Source organism: Ursus americanus, chromosome 18, assembly GCF_024610735.1.
Source record: "Ursus americanus isolate L20-20 chromosome 18, mUrsAme1.1.p, whole genome shotgun sequence".
NCBI classification, from domain to species: domain Eukaryota; kingdom Metazoa; phylum Chordata; class Mammalia; order Carnivora; family Ursidae; genus Ursus; species Ursus americanus.
The window spans coordinates 3,442,394-3,468,730 of NC_142144.1; the positions used below are offsets into that span (position 1 = coordinate 3,442,394).

At 61.5% G+C, this 26,337-nt stretch overlaps 2 protein-coding genes and 1 long non-coding RNA gene across 4 annotated transcripts; 1 reads left to right on the plus strand and 2 right to left on the minus strand.

Annotated features, from left to right (window-relative positions):
- Positions 1-3,956: 3,956 nt before the first annotated feature.
- On the minus strand, positions 3,957-5,843 carry LOC123775652 (uncharacterized). Its single transcript, XR_015727539.1, has 3 exons — positions 5,722-5,843; positions 5,244-5,397; positions 3,957-4,995 (listed from the first exon to the last, which is right to left on the minus strand). It is a non-coding gene; the product is annotated as an uncharacterized LOC123775652 (long non-coding RNA).
- A 2,440-nt stretch (positions 5,844-8,283) lies between these two features.
- SLC2A6 (solute carrier family 2 member 6) lies at positions 8,284-15,962 on the plus strand. Of its 2 annotated transcripts, XM_045771082.2 has the most exons (10): positions 8,286-8,594; positions 9,112-9,274; positions 10,312-10,518; positions 11,136-11,235; positions 11,776-11,987; positions 12,408-12,560; positions 13,219-13,327; positions 13,703-13,888; positions 14,083-14,228; positions 14,838-15,962. In XM_045771082.2, the coding sequence occupies exons 1-10, from the start codon at positions 8,503-8,505 to the stop codon at positions 14,991-14,993; spliced, it is 1,524 nt and encodes a 507-aa protein (XP_045627038.1). In that variant the 5' UTR covers positions 8,286-8,502; the 3' UTR covers positions 14,994-15,962. The 2 variants fall into 2 exon arrangements, with proteins under 2 accessions (XP_045627039.1, XP_045627038.1); XM_045771083.2 differs by lacking the exon at positions 14,083-14,228 and having other exon boundaries at positions 8,284-8,594.
- Positions 15,963-16,021: 59 nt separating this feature from the next.
- On the minus strand, positions 16,022-26,316 carry CACFD1 (calcium channel flower domain containing 1). Its single transcript, XM_045771084.2, has 5 exons — positions 26,116-26,316; positions 22,949-23,021; positions 21,450-21,575; positions 18,851-18,958; positions 16,022-18,362 (listed from the first exon to the last, which is right to left on the minus strand). The coding sequence occupies exons 1-5, from the start codon at positions 26,234-26,236 to the stop codon at positions 18,272-18,274; spliced, it is 519 nt and encodes a 172-aa protein (XP_045627040.1). The 5' UTR covers positions 26,237-26,316; the 3' UTR covers positions 16,022-18,271.
- Positions 26,317-26,337: the final 21 nt, after the last annotated feature.

Genomic DNA, 26,337 nt, shown 5'->3' on the forward strand with positions numbered 1-26,337 from the left:
GTGTCCACAGGCAGGAAGGGGGCTACAGGGCAATCTTTCGGGACCTTCCCCACGCCAGCCACATGACTGCAGCTCACTGGAGCCATCCAGGCCTGGCCTATCGGATGCATGAGGGCCGTCCTCCTCCCGAGCCAGGCACCAGACCTCCATCCGGAAGGGATAGGGGCCACACTCGGGCGGGAAGGTGCCGTGCTGCTGTATTTGTGTGGCAAGCACATTTCTTCTGCCTACATTGCCTACGAGTGTCCCTACACACGCAGGCCAGGCCTGAGTGTCCAAGGCTAGACCCCATTCTCAAAGCCAGACTGCTCTCCCTCGACGCCCCACTCGGCCTCACTCTCCAGCCACACCGGCTGGCTACAGCCCCATCCAAACCCAGCACCAAGCCGCTTCCCGCCCCGGGGCCTTCAGAAGGACAGCCACACCGCCTGGCTGGCCCCGTGAGTTCCTACACACCGAGCCTGGGTTCACTGCGTGGCCGGGAGGCATGCTCGGTCCCCACTGCAGGCTGGGACTGCAGCCCTCCCCTCTGGGCCACATGGCCCAGCCACACGCCCGTCCTGCCCCTGCCTGCCAAGCCCTTTTGCCACTTTGGGCTCCCCCACGGGACCAGGAGCTCCCTCCAGCGGCGGGGCAGGTCTGGATCCCACTGCCCGGCGGGAACTAGTCACCCAGTGCACCGGAGAAGCATTTGAGGGGTGAGTGGGCGCGGGGACACAGCCCACGGGGACCAAGCCAGCCTGTCAAATAGGAAGTGGGATCACTCTGTAAAAGCATTTCCTCTCCCGCGAAGCAGGGAAAGCCTCGCCCCCACTGCGCGACACACACTGCTGTTTCAGAAGCACCACCAAGCTTTGAATAATGCTCTAAATAAACAGCCCCGCTCGCCCCAGGCCTCCCCCAGCTCACCAGGCACCCCAAAGGTCTACCCGGGGGTGGGAGAGGCTGGCCACAGCGCGGCTCCCAAGTCCCCACTCCCCGCCCCCACTGTACCCTCAGGTCTCCCAATGGAACATTTTTTTCATATTCTAGACCATCAGCAAAACAAGATTCAAAATTCAGTCCTTGCTTTTGGCAGGGAGTCCACGGGGCAGCCCAGGGGCCAAAGATAAATGAGAGGGACACGGGGGGGGGGGGGCGCGGCCGGGACAGAGCCAGACCGTCGTTTACACTGCAAGCCAGGAAGAGTCCGGCTGCCCGAAAAAATGTACCGTCACCCTGAGCAAGTGAAGCAGCTGTTGTGGTGTTAATGGCCCACAGCTGGCCAGCTGGGTCCCCGAAGACGGCGCTGGCTGAGGACCACAGGGTGTTGACCCTGCAGGGGAGGGGGCGTGAACCCCAGGGCAGCTGGCCAGGGTGGGGGACCTGGGTCTGACCCTTCCTGGTGCCAGAAGGAAGGGGAAGGAAGTCACTTCACCTGCTCGGATCAGCCCCTGTGTCCACACCCTGCCTCCTCTCCCGCAGGCCTGGCTCCGAGGCTGGTCTGACAATTGAGGGATGAAAGCAGACAGGCAGGGCAATAGGCGCCCGCCCGGGACACTGGGCGTCCAGCTCGGGGCTCCGCTGCATTTGCCCACACACCTCCCTGCACCCCCCACGACAGAAGAGGAGATGGAGGCTCGAGGAGGGGAGTGGTTTGCTGGAGTTGCAAGGAAAGGACCCGACCCCAGGTTGTCTGGCTACCATGCCAGGACCCCAGGAGCAGAAGGGGCAGGGGTCACAGCAGGGCCCTGAGGAGGGGCTGACGGCCAGGGGAGGAGACAGCCTCACCTCGGCCTCTTCCTCTGTCCTATCATGCCCCAAGCAGAACGCACCTCATGGTGCCGGTTGGCTGAAGTCCCAAGAAGGTGACCAAGAATGTTCCCCAGGGGACGTCCAGCCAGGCCTTTGCTGTGCGCTGCTGGGCCTGGGCCTCAGGGCTGGCTGCCCCGAGTCACGAGGGAGGCTATGTGCTCTGCACACCTGTTAATGTGTCCGCCTGCCGCCTGTGTACTCCTCTGCCCCGACTCTTGGGCTGGGGAGGGAGGCTTCTACCCGTCACGGGCCCACCGCCCTGACAGGCTATTCTGTTCTCACCTCGTGGAGAGCAGGAGGAGGGCAGTGGCTGCCACAGGCCCCACGGTCCCAGGCTGTGCTTGGTGTCCGACCACTGCCCTGTTCCCTGTGCCCTGGAGCCACCCACCTCCCAACCGGGGGCCGGGCCGGGCTGGTTTGGGTTGGACCGCAAACCTCTCTCATCAGGAGGTGTGACCCTCCCTGGACACTCCTGTCTACACCTCCGGGTCAGAACTGACTCACGTGGCCAAGCTAGCTGCAAGGACAGCTGGGGGACCGGTGTCCTCAGTTAAGCACACTGCCGCCACACACAAAACCGGGCCCTTCTAGAAAGGAGCAGAAAAGCAAGGAGGTGACAGCGCTGCCCCCACCACCCCGAGGGCTGACGGCGGAAGGAGGCTCTGGCTGTGTGACTCTCCCAAAGACACATAAGCGGAGAGAGGCCTGTCTCTTCAACAACAGCCAAGGACGAACTCATCTGGCCTCTCTACGGGCCACTCAGCCTGGCCTCGCAGACTCCCGCCAGCCCGCGGCTAGGCACGCGCTCCCGTGAGGCCACGTGGGTTAAACACATGAGCACGCACGCACACGTGCACATACACACATGCCCGTATACACATCTATACTTACACACTCACACACATACACATACCCACGTTACACGAACATTCACACATGCACACTCACACTCACGCCAGCTGCCCGCCCCCGGCAACTCTTGGCCAGCCAGCTCAGGACCAGTCTGCCAGCCCCCCCACCCCGGACTTGCCCATCCCAGTCCCCAGGCCCATCCTGTCACCCTTCACAACGTCCGTCGTTTCCTGAGTTGGGACATCTGGCTGCCCCGCAGGAAAAGCCCCCAGGTGGAAGGCTGATGTTTATAAAATGGGTCCCTGCATTACACAGAACGATACTTGCCTGCAGCTGCAGGTCCTTCCGTGTGAGCTGCACGCGGATGCCAGCGCGGGCCTCGGCCGGGCAGTGGAAGCCACACAGCATCGTCATGGGCACTAGTCACAAATGCCAGCAAGCAGAACCTGCCTGCCTTGGTGAAGACCCTGGGCCACTGAGCAAGGCCCACAGGGACTCCTCCCCCAGCCCTGCGCCCCAGAGGACGCTTCCCAGCTCGCTGAGACTTCCCAACACCCAGGGACTGAAAGCCACCTCTGGGGGCAGTGGGGAGGGGACCACCTGAAATCCGTGGTCATGATCTCACACTTGGAAGGAAGGAGCCAAGGATTCTACTCTGGTTCTGCACCCTCTGAGAGGGTGGGGAGGAGGGAGGTGGGGAGGAGGGGGGGGATAGAGGGAGTCTGCAGCTCCTGGCACCCCAGCCTGGACACACAGGTGAGCACTTTGACTTTGGGAAGCTGGAAGAGCAGGAGAAAGAAACCCCTTTCCTTCCCTCCTTCCCTCCCTCCCTCCCTCCCTTCCCTCCTTCCTCGCTCCGGAATGGTGAGTGGCTGGGGCCCATCCCCCGAGGCCCTCACTTCCCCAAGGGAGGGACAGCCAGCTGGCAGGAGGAGGAGGAGAGCAGAGCCACCTAGAGTTCTCTGGGGGCCCGTTTCCCTCCCAGCGTCTTGGTATTTGTTCTGCGAGGACCTCCAGTCCCAACCTGAATGTCCCACACCCTCCCAACCTCAGAAATGCATGTCTTCCTTTATCAGGCTCTAAGACAGGACCCCCGTGGGGCAGGATACCCGGGACCCTGGGCTTGACCATCACCAGCCCCCCTCCACCCCACCTGTCCCCTCCACCCGCTTCCTGATGATTTTTTTTTGGTAAAATTATAGATGCAGAAATGAAGGGAACAAAGATAAACAGCAAACGGTAAAAGAAGTTCTAAGTAACAAGACTTGTGCTTATCCGCAATCTCAAATGTTTCCACTTTAAAAAATAAAACGCCTTCCCCTCCTTTGCCGGGAGCAGCGGGGGGGGGGGCGGGAGGCGGGACGGGGGGGGGGCGGGGAGCGGGACGGGGGGGGGGCGGCTCTCACGGCAGATGATGCCATTCTTACTTCAGCCACCAGGTGGCGGCCAAGACCAGTACATCCCGGCTTCTGTGGCCTCCGCCTCCGGGGAGGGGGGCTTCCTCCAAAGGTCCGCAGTCGAGGAAGGGGGGCAGGCGAAAGGGAGAGTGTCCGCTACAGAGGTGACCACAGAGCGCCCAGCCACTGGCTGGCCTCACAATGCACAGATCGGTATTGCCACGCTCACTTGATGCCTCAGGAAGCCAAGGCCCAGAATAGAGGACGTCATCCACTGTCCCAGGATGGTCATGCAGAGATGGGGACCCCCACCCTGCAGCAACCTGCCTGAGGTGGACTTGAGCCCCGCCAGCCGCAGGACCTCCCGCTGCCGCAGGACCTCCCGCTGCCACAGGCTCCGAGCCCGCCACCCGCGGCCATCTGGAGGCGTGAGGCTCCGCAGTGCTACCGACCAGGCAGCAGAGGCCAGGGCTTGTCTGGGTTCCTGCCCTCCAGCTGGGGGGGGGGGGGGCTTCGGGACTTCCTGGGGTCCCCTGGGGGCTGCCACAGACAAAGGCCACAGGGTTTGGCCTAGGGTGTGGCTGGGAGGTGCGGCAGCCTCCCCGCACTCTGACCCTCCACCTTCCCCCTCTAGCCCCCTATCCCCCACCCCTGTCCCTGGCTCTACTCCTGTTATGCTGCTCCTGACCCATGCCAGGCCCAGCCAAGGGATACCCCATCCTCTCCCTGGGAAGCCACGTTAGCAGGAGCCTCGAAGGGGCCTGTCCCACACCAGCCAGGCCAAGAGCAGGAGGAACAGCAGGACCAGGGCTGCAGCAAGGGTCACAGAGGGTACCAGGTCTGAGTCCTCGGGACCAGGGATGGCATCACCAAGAGCGTGCCGGAGGGTGGCAGGGGCGTCGGACAGCTGGGTGTCAGAGACCTTCTCCACTGCGGGCTCTGGCCGGCCCATCTGTGGGAAGGAGGAGAGGAGGGAAGGGTTCCCCTCTCTGTGGGTCCCTCCCATCCCTCTCCCTTAGGAGGCCCTCTAGACACAGCAGGAGCCAGGGTCAGGAGGTGCCCCAGAGGTGACCCCGGCCAGTGACTCCCCGAGACTCTGTGTTCTCCTCTGTAACCCTGGGATGCAGAAGCCACCAGGAAGGATAGGGACCAGATGAGACAGCAGGGCCTGGGTCTTGGCATCTCCTCTCACGCCCTTACCTTCCCTCTTGAGATGATTGGGGCTGGAAAGTCAGGTTCAGCACCACAGCGGCTCTCTGAGACCTTTGTCCTTGTGCCAGGGGGTCTGGAATGCAGCTCAGCCTGTTTCTTGGGCACTTGGAAGTCGGAAGCCGGCAGACTGGTCTGGAGGGACCTTTGTCAAATTGCAGGAGCTCCATCAAGGCCTGCCAGCCGCCCTGTGCCCACCAGTGGCCCAGAAGGGGGGCACCAGCCTACATCCATCCTATAGTTCAGAGAAGGCAGGGTTCTCGAGAAGTCCCAGAGGTTGGGAGAGGTGGTCCCGGCAGCCTGAGACCCAGTCCCCAGGCTCCTCCTCTGTACGGGACAGACTGTGCACCAGGTCCTCTGCTAAGCTCCAATGCCCTAAGCCAGAAATGGAGACTGTGCAGGAGCCCAGGAGTCGGGGGTGGTCTCTGCCCAGCCCCTCCCCAACCCTGGCAGCTCTGCGGGAATTTACCTTCTGGCCAGGGTGGTAGCTCCCACGCCCGAGCTGCCACTTCCCGGTTCCGGTGCAGGCCCAGACCAGGGGCAGCTTGCGTGGATCAACTAGGGGCCCTTCCTCTAAAGAACCCACCCTCCCTGGGGCCTCCCTCGGGGAGGGATTGGAGCTGGGGGGCGGGGAAACGAGGGACCCAGCCCCTGCTGTGGGTGTGTCCAGGCTGGAGAGGGAAAGCAGATCCAGGTGCCCCTACTCCCAGACCAGTGCTTTCCGCTGCTTCTGAGCGGAGACTTCCCTGATGGGGGCTGGGAGAAGCTCAGGGAGAAGGGAGAGCTCTGCATTCAAGTCCACCAGGGGCCTCGTGGCAAGGCTGTGTGCATATGCCGGGCCAGGCACTGGATGGGCAGGGAAGAGGAGAGGCCCACCCCGCTCCAGAGGCCAGGTCCCCAAGAAGCCCATCTGGGGCTGACCCAGGTGGCAGGAGAGAAGGCCCAAGCCGCCCAATTGGGGGGGCAGTGGGGCGGTGGTTAAAAGAGGCCTGAGGACTGGGGAAACATTCTTGCTAAAGAAAATCGTCCTTTAAGGACAAAGGTGGTCACTGAATCACTAATTTTAAAAGCACACATGTGTGAGATAGCCTTAGTGCCCACGAAGGAGATCCCTGAGCAAACCACACTACATCTCAATCGTTCAAACATGGTCACGTGGATTTCTCTGAGTTAGCAACAGGAGTCACCATTTACTGGCTCTGCCTGGACCCAAAGCCCAGGTCCTGTACAGCAGGAAAATGCTGAGAATATGCTGTAAGCAGCCACACAATGGTGCACACACAATGGGAGGGTATGGGGGGCACCTGGGTGGCTCAGTCGTTAAGCGTCTGCCTTCGGTTCAGGGCGTGATCCCAGGGTTCTGGGATCGAGCCCCGCATCGGGCTCTCTGCGCATCGGTCTCCCTGCTAGGAGCCTGCTTCTTCCTCTCGCACTCCCCCTGCTTGTGTTCCCCCTCTCGCTGGCTGTCTCTCTCTCTGTCAAATAAATAAATAAAATCTTTAAAAAAAAAAAACAATGGGAGGGTATGGGGATGGACCTCGGAGTGCAGCAGGGTGATGGGTGCGGCTCTCCCCAGCCTTCCTTCTCCATTGATCTACTAGTTGTATTTTGATTGTAAAAGAGAATTATAGGATACATTTTAAAAACAACTTACGGGGGGCATCTGGGTACCTCAGTCACGTTGGGCGACCCACTCTTGATTTTGGCTCAGGTCTGATCTCAGGGTTGTGGGATCGAGTCCTGTACTCAGCAGGGCGTCTGCTTGAGAGTCTCCCTCTGCCTCTGACCCTCACCTTGCTCTTGCATGCGCTCCCTCCCTTTCTCTCTCTCAAATAAATAAAGTCTTTTTCTAATTAAAAATTTTAAAAAAAGGGGCGCCTGGGTGGCACAGCGGTTAAGCGTCTGCCTTCAGCTCAGGGCGTGATCCCGGCGTTATGGGATCGAGCCCCACATCAGGCTCCTCCGCTATGAGCCTGCTTCTTCCTCTCCCACTCCCCCTGCTTGTGTTCCCTCTCTCGCTGGCTGTCTCTATCTCTGTCGAATAAATAAATAAAATCTTTTTAAAAAATTTACTGTTTTAATAGCTAAAATTTGAAAATCACCCGACTGCTCAACAACAAAGGATCAGTTAAAAAAAAAAATGCACGCAGCAGAAGAGGGTGTGAGCCAGCCCCTCTTTGGAAAAGTCCACAGGGAGAGTGGGCACGAGTGACCGTGTTACTGTTTGAGGGCGGGCGTGGGCCTCCAGGGAATATTCAGTTTCTGCTTTTCTTATTTTTTTATTTTATCTTATTACTGGATGGTTCTCAACAAGCACAACTTATTTCTTCAAACAGGACCAGAAATGGGGAAAATACCAATCTCTGCCACTGGGACCACGGCCCCCTCCTCCCTGGGCCTTCACCCCACGCCCTCTCTAGCTATCCGGGATGCAGGATGCTGTCATGGACACTTCAGCCTGATTCTAGCTCACCCCTAGAGGGGAGGGAGCAGGGCCGGCGATGAAGCAGGGAGGGAGTCCAGGAAGGCAGACGCAAGGCCTTCCTTTGCAGGGAGACACGCGCTCTCCGTGTGACCTTGGGGAGTCGCGGAGCCTCTCTGGGCTTGTTTCCTCCAGCCTATAGGAGCTGGGCCTGGGGTGTTGGTATCCCGCTCGGACCCGGACGGACACACGGACGAATCCGCAGCGGCTCTGCGTCCGTCGCGCCTCTGCTCTGGGGTCGGGGTTCCCATCTGAAGGGCCAGCCCCCAGGGGCCTCCAGGGGCGCACGAAGTGCGGGTCACGCCCATTTAAAACCTGGCCCCGCCCCGGGGTCCGCGCTTCAGGAAAGCCCCGCCGAGCACGCACCCCGCCCCGGGCCGACGCCCCAGGAAAGCCGGGACGAGCCCGCGCGCCGCCCGCGCCCGGGGAAAGCCCGCCCGCGCTCCGCCCCCGGGCCCACGCCCCAGGAAAGCCCCGACAGAGCCCGCACCCCAGCCCGCGCCCCGGGAGAGCCCGGCCGAGCCCCGCACGCCGCCCGCACCCCGCCCCGGCGCCGCTCCCGCATCCGAGCATCCGCACCGCTCGCGGCGGCCCCATTGGCCGGCGCCGGCTCCCAGGGCCGCCTCGCAGCCAATCGCGGCCGAGGGGCGGAGCCCAGTCTGCGCCGGATGCTCGGAGCCGCCGCTGCCCCGAGCGTCTCCCGGCCGGAGCTGCCCCCCAGTACCCGGCCCCTCGGCGGCCGCGCAGACGCTGCGAGCAGGGGCGGCCATGCAGGAGCCGCTGCTGGGAGCCGAGGGCCCGGACTATGACACCTTCCCCGAGAAGTCGTCCCCGTCGCCGGGGGAGAGGACGCGCGTCGGGTGAGAGTCGCGGGGCATGGGGGCTGCGGGTGGGGGCCGGCTTCCGCCTTGGGCCTTCTCTGACCTTCCGTGAGTGTCCAGCAAAGGTCCGTCTGGCCCCCTCCTGCCCCAGACACCCTAGTCCTATTTAAGGAGCTGTTCGCCCCCCTGTAGCAGGCCCAGCCCCCAGCTGGCTCAGAGAGGGTGAGGGAGGCCCAGAGAGGGCAAGGGGCTTGCTTGCCTAAGGTCACACAGCAAGCTTCAGTGGCAAAGCCGGCAGCAGAAACCAAGCCTCCCCTTCTAGAGAGAAGTGCTCCTTCACCCGTGTCTCAGCCACGGGGTGGGCTTTGGGGACGGCCCTGGGAATTCTCCAAGTGAGATGACACTCCAGCCCTGGGAGCCCTAGGCCCAGCCCAACCCAACGCTGCCCTCCGAGGCTGAGCTGGCAGCCACTGGGCTCAGGACCGGCAGCCTTTCAGCTGCTGGGGGAGGAGGAACTCCAAGACCTCATCACTCTGCCTGCTGCTCCCACCACCAGGGCCCCACAGAACAAGAGGGTGTTCCTGGCCACCTTTGCCGCCGTGCTGGGCAATTTCAGCTTCGGGTATGCCCTGGTCTACACGTCCCCTGTCATCCCGGCCCTGGAGCACTCCTTGGACCCGGACCTGAGTCTGACCAAAACCCAGGCATCCTGGTTTGGGGTAAGAGCCATGCTCTGAGCTGGAGACAAGCAGGCCAGGGTGAGCAGGGACCCACTAAGCTAGAACCGCCCCCCCCCCCCCCGTAGGGCCGTGGCCTTCCCCCTCCCCCATCCTTGCCTGTCTGTAGGAGGGGCAGTGGGTGAGTGAGGCCAGATGATTGCTCTGAAATAGAAGGAGGAAGTGATAACTAAGAAGGCGTGGGAAGGAGCCAGTGGAGAGGTGGCCCTCCAGGTCTTCCCCCTGCCCCAGGCCCCGCCCCACACCCACGGCCGGGCTGCCACAGCAGAGCGGGCACCTCCCTGGATGATGCGGGGCAGGGGCAGCAGATGCCAACGGGAAGAGGCACTGGCTGGGGCCAAGGAGGGCCCCAGGACAGAGTGTGGGCACGTGGGAAGGAAGAACAGGGCCCCTGAGGATCCCAGGATGGTAGGATGACCATCTCAGTAGCCTCCAATCTGCAATTACAACAGAGCAGCTAAGATGATACCCAGTGTGTACTGAGCACTCGGTATGTGCCAGGGGCATGCTGCTGGGCGCTGTACCCGAGAGCCAGTTGACTCCAGGGCCAACCGTATGAGGTGGGTACTCCTGCTGACTGCATAAAAAAGCTAAAGAAACTGAGGCTTAGACAGGCTAAGCAATGCACCCAAGTCACCGACTGGATCCTACTGACTACACTCTACAGGGAACCCAAGAACCCCCAAATCTAAAAATGCCAGGGGCTTCAGGCCACCCAATTCTCCCGTCTGCCATAATAGTATTAGACATTTAAACGCTCGGCTAAGCTGAACCACTATGGACAGGTGGCCCCACATACTCCCCAGAGCAGGACTCTCCATGGTGGCATCTCTCCAGTGGTTGTGCTCATGATGCTTACACACTTCTGGAGACAGGAGGCTCACTACCAGTCAGGGATCTGGATCCTGCAGGCAGGGATCTCATGATCAGCCTGGAAAAGCAGCTGCCCGTAGGTTCTGATGGGGGAGGATAGGAGTGTTGGGTGCCCACACATGTCTGCCTTGCACCCCTTTCTACAGTCTGTATTCACCTTGGGCTCGGCGGCTGGGGGCCTCAGTGCCATGGTCCTCAACGACCTCTTGGGCCGGAAGCTCAGCATCATGTTCTCAGCAGTACCATCGGCAGCCGGCTACGCGCTCATGGCAGGTGCCCACGGCTTCTGGATGCTGCTGCTGGGGAGGACGCTGACAGGCTTCGCCGGGGGGCTCACGGCTGCCTGCATTCCGGTGAGGCCAGGACTGCCCACGCCTGTCCCCTCCCTGCCTCAGCACTGTGCTGACCGCTGTGTAGCTAAAGTCTCCTGCCCCACCCCACCCCGCCCCAAGCCCCCGGGTCAATGGGGATATGTTTGCCAGAGCCTCGGCTTACCTGCCGCAGGGCAGCTAATCTGTCCCCACATCCCCAGCCAACCCCACTCCGGACTCCTTGAAGTTCCTACCCATTTCCCGACAGTCAGGCACATTGCTCAACTGAAGAAAATCTGCGTTGAGCAATGGGGGAAGGGGAAGTCTCTCCCCTCCCTAGGACTCTTCCCACATCTGCACACACACCCTGTCAGGGGCCAGGGCAAGGCCAGCAGGGGGCCAGGGATACCGGGAGGAGCAGAGTTGGGGTGCCCGTGGGCCTCCCACATCCCCACCTCAGGCTACCCATTTCAGAGGTGAAGCGCTTCCACCCCCTTGACAGTTAGGGAGATGGACTGAGTCACAATCAGGACAAGAACCTCACCAGAAGCCCCCACTGTTCGCTTCCCAAAGTTCACCGGGGCCACCTCTCCCATCTCAGCCAGGCCCAGGAGCCTAAATGTCACCGAAGGCCCCGGGTGGGCTGATCGGTCTTGCAGGTGTACGTGTCTGAGATTGCTACGCCAGGTGTTCGTGGGGCCCTGGGGGCCACGCCCCAGCTCATGGCAGTGTTCGGATCTCTGTCCCTCTACGCCCTTGGCAAGTATCATTCAAATGAGCGCTGAGCACCTTCTGTGTGCAGGGGGGTAGTGACAGGGTACCTCTGAGCAGACAAGGGTGGAAAGGCAGTGAACACACCCCAAAACAAACCCTGAGCTGGGAGACCAGAAACGTGCTTGTCCGTCACCATGTACCTCCAGGCAATGCCTTGCCTCTCTCAGGTCACGTGGGAAGTCCATATAGTAAAGAGATCAGAGTCTATCTGGTTGAGATAGGGTGGGGTTTGGGGTAGAAGCCTGGGGCCTTTCCTGCTCAGGCTACCCCTCTACCACCCTGCCATGGCCCTTGAGACCCTCCAAGGACCTCCTTCTATGTGCTGGGCCCTGTGCTAGGCACCAAGCAATCCCTGGGCTCCCTCCTGGTCTAGATCACAGAGGCCTGCGGCAACCAGGGTATGCTTCCTGTGGGAGGTGTCCCTGGGACTAGCCCTTGAGGACAGATGAGGTTGCTCGGAGGCCTCGACAGGAAAGGACTCTGTCCAGCCTGGACCCCCACTCCTCACCCTGTCCTCGCCCCCAGGCCTGCTGCTGCCGTGGCGTTGGCTGGCCGTGGCCGGGGAAGGGCCCGTGCTCGTCATGATCCTGCTGCTCAGCTTCATGCCCAACTCCCCTCGCTTCCTGCTCTCACGGGGCAGGGACGCGGAGGCACTGCGGGCCCTGGCCTGGCTCCGAGGGGCCGACACCGACATCCGCTGGGAGTTCGAGCAGATCCAGGACAACGTCCGCAGACAGGTGTGGGAGCGTGGGCGCACAGCTCCGTGTGGCTGCAGCCAGCCACTAGGCCTCTCTGAGCCTGGGTTGCTTTTCCCGGGGGGACCGGGGGTAAGAGCAGCTCCCGCCTCCGAGAACCGGGGGGAGGGGAACAGTTGCCGTGCCTGACCCGGAGCATGTGCTCCGTGCTGCCGATGCCTGGGCATGCGGAGATCCTGACAAGCAAAAAATCTGCCTTATCCCACCCGCTCATCCAAGATCCCGGGGTTGGGGCATGGGCGGGGGGCAGGGCCTGCCGGTGGCCTGAATTGCCTGCGGGCCCAGGGTCTTTCCTGGGGGAAGGAAGGAAGGAGTCTCCTACCCAGCCCCATGGAGCCAGGGCAGGGTGGTGCCTGCTGGAGGGGCCGGCACAGCCCCCCAGCGGCAGCTTCCTGTTTCTAGAGCACCCGCATGTCGTGGGCCGAGGCCCGGAACCCCCACACGTACCGACCCATCCTCATCGCCTTGGTGATGCGCTTCCTGCAGCAGCTGATGGGCATCACGCCCGTCCTTGTCTACCTGCAGCCCATCTTCGAAAGCACTGCCGTCCTGCTGGTGAGGCCCGGCCCCACGCCACCCAGCTCTGCCCCCAGCATCCATGAGGCCGTCCCTCACTGAGCACCTGCCCCGCGCCACGTTTCAGGGCTGCGTGCGCCGTGGGGAGCCTGCCAGGGTCTCCTCGCTGGTTTTGTGCCATGCCCCGATCTCAGAATAATGTTTTTAAGTAAACTTACATGTTTTAAAATATCCAGGATTCCAAAGGAACCCATTGTCTAGAAGTGCAGAGTCCTTGGGGGTCACGGACCCTGGGTTCAGAGCCACTCACTGAGGGAAGTCACTTCCCTCCAAAGCTCAGCTTCCGCCCCTGTTGAAGGGCGATAACAGGGCGTGCCTGCGTTGGCGGGTCCTGGGCTTAGACGGAGAGGAGATGGAAAGATTAGTGACAGTGCAGTTCCACAAGTCATTGTGGTGCCCGGATTCGATGCTGGCCCTGGGCGCCGCGGTGGGCACAGCAGCCGTGCCCTGCCCCAGGGGTCCGCAGGCTAGGCCGGGTGACCCGAGGGCCACCACGGTGCATGTTCCGCAGCTCAGCGCTCCAGAGGAGCCGTGGCCACTGGCCTGGGACCCCAGCACCCTGCAGCCCCTTCTTGGGGCACGGGTGGGACGGGCAGTAGGCTGGAGTCCCTCAGCCTCGGTGGCTTCCTCCCTGCAGCCCCCGAAGGACGATGCGGCCATTGTGGGGGCCGTGAGGCTCTTCTCGGTGCTGATCGCCGCCCTCACCATGGACCTGGCCGGCCGCAAGGTTCTGCTGTTCATCTCAGGTGAGCACCGGCCCGCCCCTCCCTCGGCTGTAGGTCGTGCGCCGGCTGAGCAGTGGGCACTGTGGCTGGGAGCTCTGGGGTGGGGGTGCGGGGCTGTCATGCCTGCTCTGGGGGCCTGCCCCCCCCCCCCCGGCGCCCAGCACAGGGCCTGGCACACACCAGCCGCTCCAGGAAAGGCCGCCGGGCGCACAGTGTGGCCGCAGCTCATGCACAGGTGGGCGGAGCTTGCCGCCCCACAGGCGGCGTCTGGTCATGGGTACGGCGGCCTGGATGAGAACTGGCCCGTGCAGGGCGCAGGGCGCTGAGGGGCTCTGCAGAGGAAGCACCCGGCGCAGAGGGTTCTGGCCCCCCCGAGGGCCACCTGTCTGTCCACAGCCACCATCATGTTTGCTGCCAACCTGACGCTGGGGCTGTATGTCCACTTCGGTCCGAAGCCTCTGACGCCCAACAGCACCGTGGGCCTCGAGAGCGTGCCCTTGGGGGGCACAGGGCAACCCCTGGCCACCCCCTCCAGCTATCTCACCCTGGTGCCCCTGGTGGCCACCATGCTCTTCATCATGGGTAGGTTCGCGGGGACTCCACGGGGACAAGGGCTCGTAGAGGCTGATGGCCAGCCAGAGGGGGGCTGGCTTGTGCTCAGTTGTGAGGGGCCCACTAGGGCATGGGCGCCGCTGGCCCGGGGGGGTCAGGGGGATGGGGAGGGGTCTCAGCAGCTCAGTGGAGGCAGAAGAGGCCCCTCGTCCCGTTGTCGGCAGGCTACGCCATGGGCTGGGGGCCCATCACTTGGCTCCTCATGTCAGAGATCCTGCCCCTGCAAGCCCGCGGGGTGGCCTCGGGGCTCTGCGTTCTCGTCAGCTGGCTCACGGCCTTTGCCCTCACCAAGTCCTTCCTGCTGGTGGTGGTGAGTAACGTGGGTGGGTCTTCTCGGTCAAGTTCCTCTGAGTGTCACACAGGTCCTCCCGGGCCAGGACGAGTGAGCCCAGAGGGCCTTCTGTCTGGGCAGCAGTCTGGGTCTCTCGGCAGGGTCCCTGCTGGCCAGCCCACATGAGGCACTGTGCGCCCTTCTCCCCACTCCTGGTTCAAACCCCCGGCAGGCCCTGAAGCCAACCAGAATTTCGTTCCCAGCTCCCCGGCAGGACAATCTGGGGAAGCCGGGGCCAGGGTCGACCCCGGTGTAGCCGGTGGGTCAGGGCAGGGTTCAGAGCACATGGAGCGCGCACAGCCCCCGCAGAGGCGAGGATGAGCTTGGGGCAGGGCAAGAGGCCATGTGTGGTGATCAGGCGAGGGGGACAGGCCTCCTGCAGGTGGGAGAGAGGTGGGTGCCTAAGCCGAGGCTAAGGCCAGAGCTCCGGGCCAAGCTAAAGCATTTGCGTTTCATGCGGGAGGCAGTGAGGAGCCCAGGGAGGTGCCTGAGCAGGGGAATAAAGGGAAGGCCCCTCAAGGCTGGCTAACACGAGAAGGGCCCCAGGAACCCCAGCTGTGTGACCAGGCATCCCCTCCGTATCTGCAGAACGCCTTCGGCCTCCACGTGCCTTTCTTCTTCTTTGCTGCCATCTGCTTGGCCAGCCTGGTGTTCACCAGCTGCTGCGTGCCTGAGACCAAGGGCCGGTCGCTGGAGCAGATTGAGTCCTTCTTCCGCACCGGGAGGAGGTCCTTCCTGCACTAGATCAGGGTCCCTGCCCAGGGGGGCCAAACCACTGGGCGCAGGGCCTCTGCGCTGGCCACGAGCCCGCACGCCAAGCCCAGGAGGCAACAGCCATCTGCCTTCGGACGGGGCACAGGAGGACCAGACAGAAGCACGGCAGGCCCCCCATGGTGCACGTTCTGGCTCTGGGCAGGCAGCACCCTGTCCAGCCTGCACCCCAGACCAGGCAGCCTGCCGCGTTGCATGCTCGTCGACCAAGACCCGCTGGCAAGAGAAGGCAGCCGTGGGCCACAGGGGAGCCCACGGCCCAGGGGCTAGGATAAGGCCCTGCTGGGTGACCTGGGGCCTGGTTCTTTACTCAAGCATGGAGGATGCCCCCACGGAGGGCTGGAATGAGGACAGAAATGGTGGATGGCTCCACACAGCGACATCATCGTGCCGTTTTGTTCTGATCCGCTTAGTCACCATGGAGCGACTTAACTACGGGGAGGAAGACAGAGCTGTACTTCTAAAAGCTTGTGCGTGCTACAGGGAACATTCTTGACTCCCACAGGCCAAGGCCCAAGACCTAGCACAGATGCCTCCTCCTGCACCCACCCGACTTCTGGAAATGGGGCTCAAGTGCTCCTGTCTGCAAACCATAGTCACCCTGTTTGTAAAATTAAATCAGGCTCTCAGCCTTGGAATGGCAGGATGGGGTCCACTGCAGATGGGGGGGGGGGGACACCCAGCACCCAGGTTTGGCTAGACCCAAACTCTCAGCCAAGGTCACCAGGGCCTGCTGCCCCAGGCAAGGCCCCCTTTGTGGCTACCCCTGACCTGTCCAAAGTAAGGCAGCCTGCGAGGGAGAGCCTGGCTGCAGGATGGCCTCCAGCCCCTCCCAGCCGTGTGACCTTGGTAAGCCACGTTCCTTGTCTGAGATGCTGTGAGCAGGACTGGGACAGGGCCAGCCACACAGAAGGTCCTCAATAAAACGGCGTTACTCCCAGGGCCAGTGGTCCCAGCCTGCTTGCTTATGGCACCGGCGGGAGAAGGGAACAGGCAGAGCGTGCGAGCGAGCGTACAAGCTACCGCCAGGCTTTATTGCTCAAAATGCAAGCTAAACACTGAGAGAAAACGAGGACCCCCAGGCAACAGAGTCCAGAGCCATGGAGGCGGGAGTGGGCCCTGGCGGCCCAGCCCCCTCTGCCACCTGGACAGATGTTCCTTGCAAGGCGGCACCCTGCACTGAGGGATGGGTCACTGCTCCAGGACTGCTTGGCCCTACTTGCCGGGAACCTTGGGCACGTGACGGTCCATCCTGGCCGGTGACTGAGGGGTTGGAGGACCCTCCCACCTCTGCGCCTGCCTCTAGAGCCCACCCAACACCCACCCAACTTCTGACAGGGTAGAGGTGCAACCTTCGTGGACACAGCCAGCCCCCCATCCTCCTGCAGGACACCCCCGCCAGCGAGGCCCCTGCAGCAGGGGCAGGTGGGCGGGGCAGAAGTGACCCCTGTGTCCCATTTCCTGGGTAAGAATGAGCCAAGAGGGACGGGCAGGGCCCTTGCTCCTCTTGGGAGGTAGACAGGTCTTACAGCACACGCAGAAGAGACAGACAGACAGACAGACACACACACACACACAGTCCCGCCCGCCTGGAGAGGTCTAGAGCCCTTTGAACCCAGCACTTGCTTGAGAAAGGTGGTCCCAGAGGACCCCTGAAGGCACGTGTCCCACCAGGCTGGCCACGCTACAGTGCCCTGGGGCTCAGCCTGGTCAGGCTCTCTGGAAGGCCGCGGGGGGGCCACTGCTGACCAGGAGCCCTCTGACATGTCCCCAGGGCAGTAACTGCCCCTCCTGCTGTCGAACACTAACGAGGCCCCGAGAAGAGAATTCCTGCTGGGAAGCAAGGACCTGGACAGGCACTAGAGCTGGTTCCCACAAAGCAGGGCGCGGGCTGAGCTCAGGGCTGTGAGCAGGCACAGCCAGGGTCCCGGGAGAAGGAAGAGCAGAGCTGGGCCCCAGAGAGAGCCTTTTCCACACCAGCCCGTCTCTGCCCAGTGCCGCCCAGCCTCGGCCAGGCCCCATCACACAGGCTTGGCAGCTGGGGGCCAGTCCAGTAAGCGGAGCCGTCAACGGGCTCAGGCGGACTTACGTGGGGGACACAGGAACGCTGGCATGGAGGGAGGCCAGGTGAGGCGGCGCACAGCCCAGGCAGGGCCGCCTCCTTGCGCCCTCTGCACAGGCCTCGCTCCCAGGTGGCCTGGGGACAGCTCACGGTGGTGGAGGCAACTCTGGCCTCTGCCCAGTTCTCAAAGGCAAGCAGCTCCCAAAGGCAGGGTCGGGGGCAGGCCGGCAGCAATACCGGTGGGTCGAGCTTAGCCCTACGAACTGGGCTTGGGCCCCTGCTAACATGGCAGGACCACATCAGAGAGGTGGACAAACAGCCCCATGGGAGAGGAGAGCCTGCCCTCCCCACTTCCTTAGCACCAGGGCCTTGGGGGTTGGGGGGAGAACCTGGGGGCCCAGGCCAGGACCATGAGACATACCCCGGAATGGCTTGTCCAAGCTTCCAGGGAACTAGGAAAGGGAGCACTCCCCAACCGTCCAGCCGCTGCCAAGGCTGCCGTTCTGGGTACTCGAGAAGCATCTCGGGAGTGCTGTGGGCTCCCACAGAGAACAGAAAGGCGGGGAGGGGTCTGGGCAGTGGTAGGAGACCATGGGCAGCAGGGCACCGCTCTGTCCCAAAGACAGGTGGACAGAGGGGGCCCAAGGGACTCAGCCTACAGGATACTTTACTGCCTGGAGAGCCAAGAGGAGGTTCACTCTGCCCAACGCCCGGGCCCCGGGTGACGTATCTCCCCCCTCAGCACAGGCCCAGCATCTCTGGGGGAAGCTCCTCCCCAGCCTTCAGCAGATCCCGGTAGCTCTGCTAGCAGTGGGAGTCTGGAAACACACATGGCAGCCTGTTTCCGGCTGAGCCAGGCCAGCTGCGAGGGGTGGGGCCAGGTGGGCTATCTGTGCATAGGTCCTGCAGGCTGTGCTCTGCTTCCAGCCCTGTGGCCTGGGTCACCACGGAGGCTGCCTGCTGTCACTGCAGATCTCCTTGCTGCTGGCCGAGGCCCAGGGCCAGGAGACACCAAGCTAGAGAAAGGAGAAGACAGAAGAGGACTCCAGGTGTAGGGACAGGTGTAGAGAGGCTGATGGGAGCCAGGCAAAGGCTCCTCTTCCAGGCTGTCCTTCAGGTTCAATGCTCCAGGCCTAATCCCTGCAGGACGTGCCCACACAGAACCAGCGGGGCGAGCAGGGAGCTCCCATCACAGCTCCCCCTCCAGGGTGTCCGTGAGTTTCTCCTCATCCACCTGCCGCTTCTGCTGCTGGATCCTAGCGTAGGAGATCGCGTCGCCCCTGGGGAGAGAGTGAGTCCACATCACAGAAGGGAAAGACCCCAGGCACACAGCTCTCCCAGCCACCACCAGACTCCTGGCCTATGACCAAGGCACGACCTGCAGGGACACCCTGCTGGGCTCTGGTTTCCCCAGAGACCCTGCTGCCAGGATGGCAGACACGTCCCATCTAAGAGTGGCACAGGCTGCCTGGGGTGCTGGGTAGAGAAGGATTCAGAGTTGCAGTCCGGGCTCTGACGGCAGAGGAAGAGGCTCTCCCGAGCCACAGACCAGCCATCCCCACTATTGGCTGTGGCGATATATGGCCAGGCCGCCAGAAGTCCATGAATCCTCCCGCTCTTGTCCCCTAGAGCTGAACACCCTAGACAACCTCTGTGCCTCAGTTTCCACAATGGGATAATAGGGGCCCCTCTCAGACCCTCCTTCCCAAGAGACTTCAGGAGGCAGGATGTCAAGATTCCTCCCGGGGGCTGGGAGAGGCGCACGCACTTTTTGCCCAGAGCGGAGAGTCCGTACAGCACCCCGGTGGCGAACGCGATGGCGTTGCCCAGCAGCGTGGTCAGGGTGAGGCTGATGATGATGGGAATGATGGCCATCCTAGGAGAGAGGCAGAGGTCAAGGGGGTACTCCTGCCCCACGGCTGCCTCACCGCTTCCGGGCCCCCTCCCCAGACACCAGGTCCAGGAAGGGTCCCTAGAAATCAGTCCAGACACAGGTTCACAGCCAGGCTTCAGAAAGTCCTTCGACTTGCATGCACTTGTCTGCGAAATTCTGTGTATTTTCTGGGCAGAGGACGTAAAGCCTTCGTCAGATCGTCGACGGGGTCTGTGGTACACAAAGGGTGAAACAGCACTGGGATAGCCCACCCTCCCTGTTCATAAAACAGGCTGACCAGAAAATCTCATGGTACTCCACCCCTGGTGGTTTGGTGACTCGGAAAGTCCCTGAGCTCCTCCCGTGTTAAGGACACAGCCCGATGCCCAGAGCAGTAGCAGCACCAAGCACATGGTAGCTCTTCGTACTGCAGTAAAACTGGCCACATCTCACCAAGCAAAAACCGAAAGCTTCAACTGCACAAGGCATGGGGTTTTAGCTAGATTCCTGCTTGCCAGGTTCCCGGGGTGGTGGTGGGGGGAGCGGCCCCAGCTCCATCTGGTCCCGACCTCCATCTGGCGCCACCTGGCGGCAGGTGTCCGCTCTGGCTTGAGCAGCCATGGGGCTGACTCTAGGTTCTGGCTGGGAACCCCAGCTGCTGGGGTTACCCAGGCCAGGAAGATACCACTCCTGGAGGACCGGCACCCTCTCCTGTCGCTTGCCTGGGCCAGGCTGTCTGCCCAGAGGCCTCACCGGCCCGCACGCACCCTGTGCACAGAGAAGGTAAGACTGGGCCACCAGCTGAGTTCCACCTGACTCTATTCAGGCAGGACAAGAGATCGTGAGGTTTTACTGTGCTCATAAAATTTCTAGGTCATAAAAGAATAATAGAAAAGACACACCCACAAAAAGACCATGGTGGGGGGAATCTTCGGTCAAAACAAAGGCAAACAGGCTGGAAAAATATTTGTGGGAAATAGAACAAAGCACTGAGAAATCTTCACTACGGGAAACATAGAACCTAGCATGTAAAACGTTAAGATGCCAACAGATAAAAAGTAAACTAGACCATTTCCAAAAAGAAAATGCAGTTAGCAAAAACGTCTGTAAAAACCTCTCAGCTCCTTGACAACGGACACAGATGTAAAACGGTGCGCGCACCGGGAGGGTGGGGAGGGGGCAAAACTCGGATCACCTCTTTGGAAAGCAAGGTAGTCACATCCCGAAGCCATTATAGTGACCGTGATCGCTGACCTAGTAAGTCCACACCTGGAAATACATCCTAAGAAAAGCATCGCAGAGAAAGTTCTGGGGTTATCATGGTTTGATCTGCACCACGGTTTACAGGTTAAGAAAAGCAGGACGTACACGGTGGAATAAATATCCCCATGATTAAAAGTGACGTCATCAAGTCTCTGTGGTGCCTGAAAATGTTTATATCATGATACGAAGTGGAAAAAAGGCAGGATACAAATTTACTTAAAATGGTTCTAACCGTGTCAGAAACGCCACCCGAGAGCAGCAGAACAAAACTTACCAAAAAGCGCCAAGCACTGGGGCTTTACTATTTTCCAAATCATTTTTAATGAATATACGTTTCTGTTAGTGTTTTTAAATACATTTCTTAAAAATAAAGATCAAGGCAAAGGACATAATGACAGGCAGCACTCTGTGAGCCCGTACTCCTCTGTGGTGGAGACCCAGGGGGAAGTGTCTCCAGAACAGAACGAACTCGAGTCTGGTGCTGTCAAAACCCCTGGCCTCCACAAGGGGAAGAAACCTCTGGAATAAACATCTCCACTTTTATTTCTAAAGATAACCTAAATCCTAGTAACTATTGCTGTTGCTGCCAGAAGCTGCTGAGGGCCTCCTATGCACGAGCACTGTTCTAGAAGCTTCTGTGCATTAGACACACCCTGAAATGAGTTCAACCTCATGACTCAGGTGGACAGGGCTGCATACAGAACCTGTTGTTACAAGTGGCAAATCAAGGAAAGCATATAGGAAGGTGACCGTTTCTGTCCTGCAGCCTGCCCTCATGTCAGGGCACCTGGATGGACCGCACTCCTGAAAGGCTGCCCACAGACATATCCTATGAACCTACCAGAATCTAGTGAACAACTCCCAAATGACGGGCCAACATTCCAGGCACGGCTCACTTTCCTCTATCACACAGCAGGCCGCGGGGCGCCCGCATCCCACGTCTGAAGTGTGGTGGACTGCGGCGGTGGGCTCACCCCCCATGTCTGAAGCGTGGCGGACTGTGGCGGTGGGCTTGCCCCCCAGCCGCGCCATTGCTGGGTCCCACTGCACAGCAGCCATCGCCAGAGGGCTCTGCGCGAGGCTCTCCCAGCCTCATCCTTGCCGACAGTCCCCCCCGCGCTGACCATGACACATCGCCTACCCTTCGGGTCCCTGAGTCTGGGGAAACCATGTCAGGGGCCCTGGAGGGTTCAACGTCCGCGCGGTCCCAGCCTGCCCCGGGGCCCCTCACCCGCAGTAGAAGACGGCCTTCTGCCAGGAGCGCAGGCGGTCCACCTTCTCCGCCACGGTGTTCGCGAACTCAATGAACTGGCAGCAGAAGGGCGCCTCGCAGAGCAGCAGGATGAAGGCGTTCATGCTGGAGGGCAGAGAAAGAGGGCAGCAGGCTGACAGGCCTGAGGGGATGAGGGGGTCCCCAATGCCCAGCACCGGAATGCCACTCCTCTCACCCCCCACGTCTCCCTCTCAGGGCCTCTACTGAACCACTGCCCACACACCAGCCTCCCTAACCAAACTGAACACTCGGAGGAAGAATCTGGCCTTCCCTTTACCCCTCTGTCCTTGAAGGAGACAACACCCCCGCATCCCAGCACCCCTGTAAGCATGCAGCGAGCCCCTCCACACAGAGCCCTGAGCAGACAGCTGGCCGCCACTCAGCTCCTAGCATGATCACCCCTGTCCCCGAGGTGGCCATCAGCACTGGGAAAGCTGTCCCCAGCCGCAGGTCAGTCCGTCCACAGTCACTGAGGGCTGACCCTCGGCAAGCCCACACAGGGAGGAGGGAGCTTAGCAAGCCCTGTGGTGCAGTGTTCTCTCCCCCCCATCCCGCCTTCCTGCATTCCAGCTGGAGACAGCTGACCCGTGGGGACAGACTGAGGGGTCTGCTCCAGTCTCTGTGCTCTCCATGGCTGGGTCACAGTCACAGACACTGGGCCCTCATGACCTACCTTCGACAGAAACTCAAGTGGGTGCCCCAGGAGCCCACCTGAGCCCAGAGCAGGGACTCTGCACGAACCATACTCCTCCCCTCAGCTCTCCCCAGCCTCCCGTAGAGACCAGTCCTCCCACCCCTTCCACAGCCAGGCCAGCCCGTCTCCTGACTCTGCCCATTGAAGCATCGGCCCAGCGCCTCGACCCCCCACGCTCCATACGACTCTGGGCCCCACCCCAGCAAGCCTCACCCCTGGCCTGAGTTCTCAGAGGGCAGGGCCCCTCTCCAGCCAGGCCCACAGGGCTTGGTGCACAGCCACCGCTCACGCGTGCTGGATGGCTCAGATGCGGCCGGAGCTGCACTGGCCAGCACTCACCCCTGCTTTCATTTCCCATGGGCTCGACCTACCCTGGCAGGAGGTGGGCGGGAATCCATCCAGGGCATTCTAACCACCTGAGCCGGCACCCGCTCTCATCTGCCCTGTCTGTGGCTTGCCCGCCTCTGAGCTGGAGCTCCTGATCCCAGCACCAGGCTCCAACCCAATCCTCGACCAGCCCTGATGGCCCCCCGAGCTCCCAGAGGCCAGGCCCATGGGAGCGGACATGGTGCCTACACAGTCTGGCTCAGTGGACGGCCAGGACATATTTGTGACCCCGGCCCTAAACCCAATAAAGGCCTGGCCCTGCAGAGAATCAGGCAGACGGAACATGGCACATATGAAGGAGGTGAAGACCCGCACGGCGACCAGAAATCCACATGCCCCCGGCCCCACTGGGCAAGCCAGCCACGAGGCTACTCACATCATCCACACGCCAGCCGCGATGTTCAGAGGGTGGACGGTGATGCAGCTGAAGAGGCCGGAGATGGCGCAAGCTTGGGAACGAGACAGCAGCAGAAATTAGCAGGGAGAAAGGGACAGAGTCTGCCAGGAAGGACCTCCAGCAGACCCCTTCCAACACCCGACACTTGCTTCCCCCACAGCACCTCCAAGTCTCCCCGCTGCCATCTGAGACAAGTGAGACCAATGTAACCGCTCCCCGTCCTCGGGGAGGATGCAGGCTCAGAGACATGAAGTGGCTGGCTCCAGGCCCCACAGCAAGGGTGTGGCTGGCTGGCTTGGAGGGCGTCTCACCCTCTGTCCAATCCAGGGCTGGGAGGGCCTGCCTCTGAACCCCAGCTGTACCCGTACCCACCGCAAGGTACTGAGGATGAAAAGAAGGAAGAGTCTGGAGGGCGCAGGCCCACCATTCGCAGGGCTGGCCACATAAGAAACCCTCTGACGCGGAAATGTGGCTTGGATTTTGGTTGGGACAAGGACTGCCTCTCTCGGAACAGAAATCAGGACCAGGTAGACCTGGGTGACCATGCCAGCTGTGACCTGCACACCAGCTGAGGATGTTCTCGTCCCTTTTTTAGGCCTGTGTTCTCTCGTGCACACAGGCAAGTGCCCCAGCCCGGCCCACCCACCCCTTGAAATACCAGGCCCTGATGCCCGGGAGCACACCCCACAGGCAGGGTGTGCCATACCCGCCTCCACCCCTGCACACATCAGCTGCCTCTGGGCCCCGCTTCACCAGAACTCCAGGAGCCGGCCAGGCACTTCCGGGGCCCTGGCTCCCAGCCTGGCACCCAGCCTGGCACCCAGCCCGGCACCTAGCCCAGGCCCTTGCTGGGGTGGGGCTGGAAGCTGGGCCCCGAGGCAGCAATTAGCAACCAGTTCATTAAATTTGCAGCAGCTCCTCCGCACCTGATCCCTGACTGGGTCTGGAATTCTCCTGTTGTTTTCCCTTGAAATCCTAGGCAGGCTGCAGGCGATGGAGGAGGAAACCAGAGGAAGTGAGCCCAAACTGCAGAGGGACTGCCCTCGTGTGTCCTCCTCCTAAAAGGACAGAGGCACATTCTGCCTACTAAAAAGGCGGAGCTCCCCTTGGACGTGGCACATAGGCTTTCAGGCAGCAAGGCCCCCCAGAGCCACAGCCATGAGCACCCACAACACAGTACTGCATCCTCCCGGCTCTCGGCTGTGCCTGGGCTCCCCGGACACCTGCGGCAGCCAGCATTTCACGTCCAGCTCCGGCCCTCCCCCCACTGTCCTACCAAGAGCCACCCCTGGGGGAGAACCAGGTTTCCACCCAGACAGAAAGGCTCCAGTCAGGAGCCCGGTAACAATCAAGGCTGGAAGATGCCCCTGGAGTTTCCAATGGTCTTGCTAAGCTAGGGAGGCAACCTGTACAGTCCTCTTTCCTGCCAGGCTAAGGCCTCTACACGACTGCTGGGACCCTGAGTTAATGCTCTCTGAGGCCCCCACCGGCAAGGAGAGCAACCCCACCCTGAACTGATCAGCCAGAAGCACAACCCTTATCTGAATTCCTGTTTCATCCCTGAGCCTTTTTTTTAAATTTTATTTTTAAGTAATGTCTACACCCAACATGGGGCTCGAACTCACAACCCCAAGATCAAGAGTCGCACATGCCACCAACTGCACCAGCCAGGTGCCCCCACCCCTAAAACTCCTGCGTGCTTCGAGCTCTACCCTGTGGTATGCTAGTCGATATTTGCATAACAATCCCCTCCCCCCTCCATCTTCAGATGAAACTGACATTTCAGGGTGATGCCACAAGTTTCTCCTGGTGCTTCATCTGTAGCCCCAACACCATGAAGTCCTAGGGAGGCCCAGGTACCCCACTTTGAGAGACACAGAACTGTATGGGATACCAGAGTGAACCAGGGAGTCAGCAGGGCTGCTGAATCCAAGAATCCAAGAGAGTGGGAAGATGACGGCCCACAGGCCACCGTCAGAACCTTTGTCCCCTACTAACCATTGTCACTCGCTACAGGACCCCCACTCTGATCTGCAAGGAAAACAGCCAACCAAACTTGAGAAGATCTTATCTAAGGCCTGACCTGGAGCCACCAGTCTCTCCTCCAGAGTCAAAATCATGCTTGTTCCACCAGCAGTGGCGGGGACTCGGGGCCTTTCCCACTATCACCTCTGGATAAGGACGTGCCTTGCCTGAGCCGCACACCCCCACCCCTGCACTCCTGAAGGTCCTTCCAGCATCCACCCACCCCACAGGACTGTAGGGCTGGACGGGGACCCTGAAAAGTGTTCCTTCTGGCAGACTTGATCAGGATCTGCCCTGCCCCAGCCCTCTTTGCCAGGCGGGCACTCGTTCAAGTCTGGGAGAGGTGCCCTCTCCTCCAGCAATTCCCAAAGTGGACGGCCGCAGGCAGAGGAGAGGAGAACGGGCCATTCAAACACTAGACGCATATCCGCCTTAGGAAGACCTGCCATAGGATCTTTATTTTACTTCTGTAGCATGTCTGCCTTCCTGTTCATGTTCTTTTGGGGCTGTGTCAGGATGTGTGTCGGGGATGGCGCTGGGGGGTACGAGAAGCGGAGAGAAGAGGCGCTGAGGCAGAGTGGCCAGCAGAGGGAACGCGCTGGCCTCCGGATGGACAGTGAGGACCCAGATGAGAGGCCGCGTCCCCTCGGCTCACTGCCCGGCCCTCCCTCGGGGACTGCCTGTCCTCTGGCACCATCCGCCCCACGTATCAACAACCTTCGCCCAAAGGTTAGGATCGCTGTGGCCCCCACCCACGCCCAAGTCAACAGGTGAGGCTGCCTCTGGGCCGGGCTGAACCGGCGCCGGGCGAGCGGCACCTGGGATGTCTCGGAAAGCCCCCCGCCCCGGCGCAAAGGCCGCGCCGTGCTCGCGCTCGGACGCGGCGGGGGGCAGCGACGTGGCCTCGGGAGCTCACGTTCCCTCCCGGAACGTCCCCGGAGCCGCCCAGCGGCTCTGCCGGTAACCATAGCAACCGCCGGGCGTCGGTTCCGCGCCCGCCCCGCAAAGCCCCCCCACACCCACCCAGTCCCTCCCCGCGAGGGCGCGCCAGAGGGGGCGGGGCCGGATACGCATGCGCGGTGGGTGGCGGGGCCGGCCCTTCCACCGGGCCGGGTACTCACAGATGGCCCCCAGCACCCCCGACAGGCGACACAGCCAGCGGTACCACCACGTCATGCCCTCGTCCTGCGCGGGCGGCGCGGAACTGACGGCCGCCGCCGCCGCCCCGCCCGAGCCGCTCATGGTGCCGCCGTCTGGCGCAGCCCGCAGCCCTCACAAAAGGCTCCGGAGCCGGCCGCGTCGGCCCGGCGCGCTGCCTTGTGGGAGAGGCGGACGCTTATTAG

Coding starts and splice junctions, on each gene's coding strand:
- SLC2A6 (XM_045771082.2), top strand. CDS start 8,503: ATGCAGGAGCCGCTGCTGGGAGCCGAGGGCCCGGACTATGACACCTTC. Junction 10,519..11,135: donor TCACGGCTGCCTGCATTCCG/GTGAGGCCAGGA, acceptor TCGGTCTTGCAG/GTGTACGTGTCTGAGATTGC. Junction 12,561..13,218: donor AAAGCACTGCCGTCCTGCTG/GTGAGGCCCGGC, acceptor TCCTCCCTGCAG/CCCCCGAAGGACGATGCGGC.
- CACFD1 (XM_045771084.2), bottom strand. CDS start 26,236: ATGAGCGGCTCGGGCGGGGCGGCGGCGGCGGCCGTCAGTTCCGCGCCG. Junction 21,576..22,948: donor GCGGCTGGCGTGTGGATGAT/GTGAGTAGCCTC, acceptor TCTGCCCTCCAG/CATGAACGCCTTCATCCTGC. Junction 18,363..18,850: donor CTCTCCGCTCTGGGCAAAAA/GTGCGTGCGCCT, acceptor CTCTCTCCCCAG/GGGCGACGCGATCTCCTACG.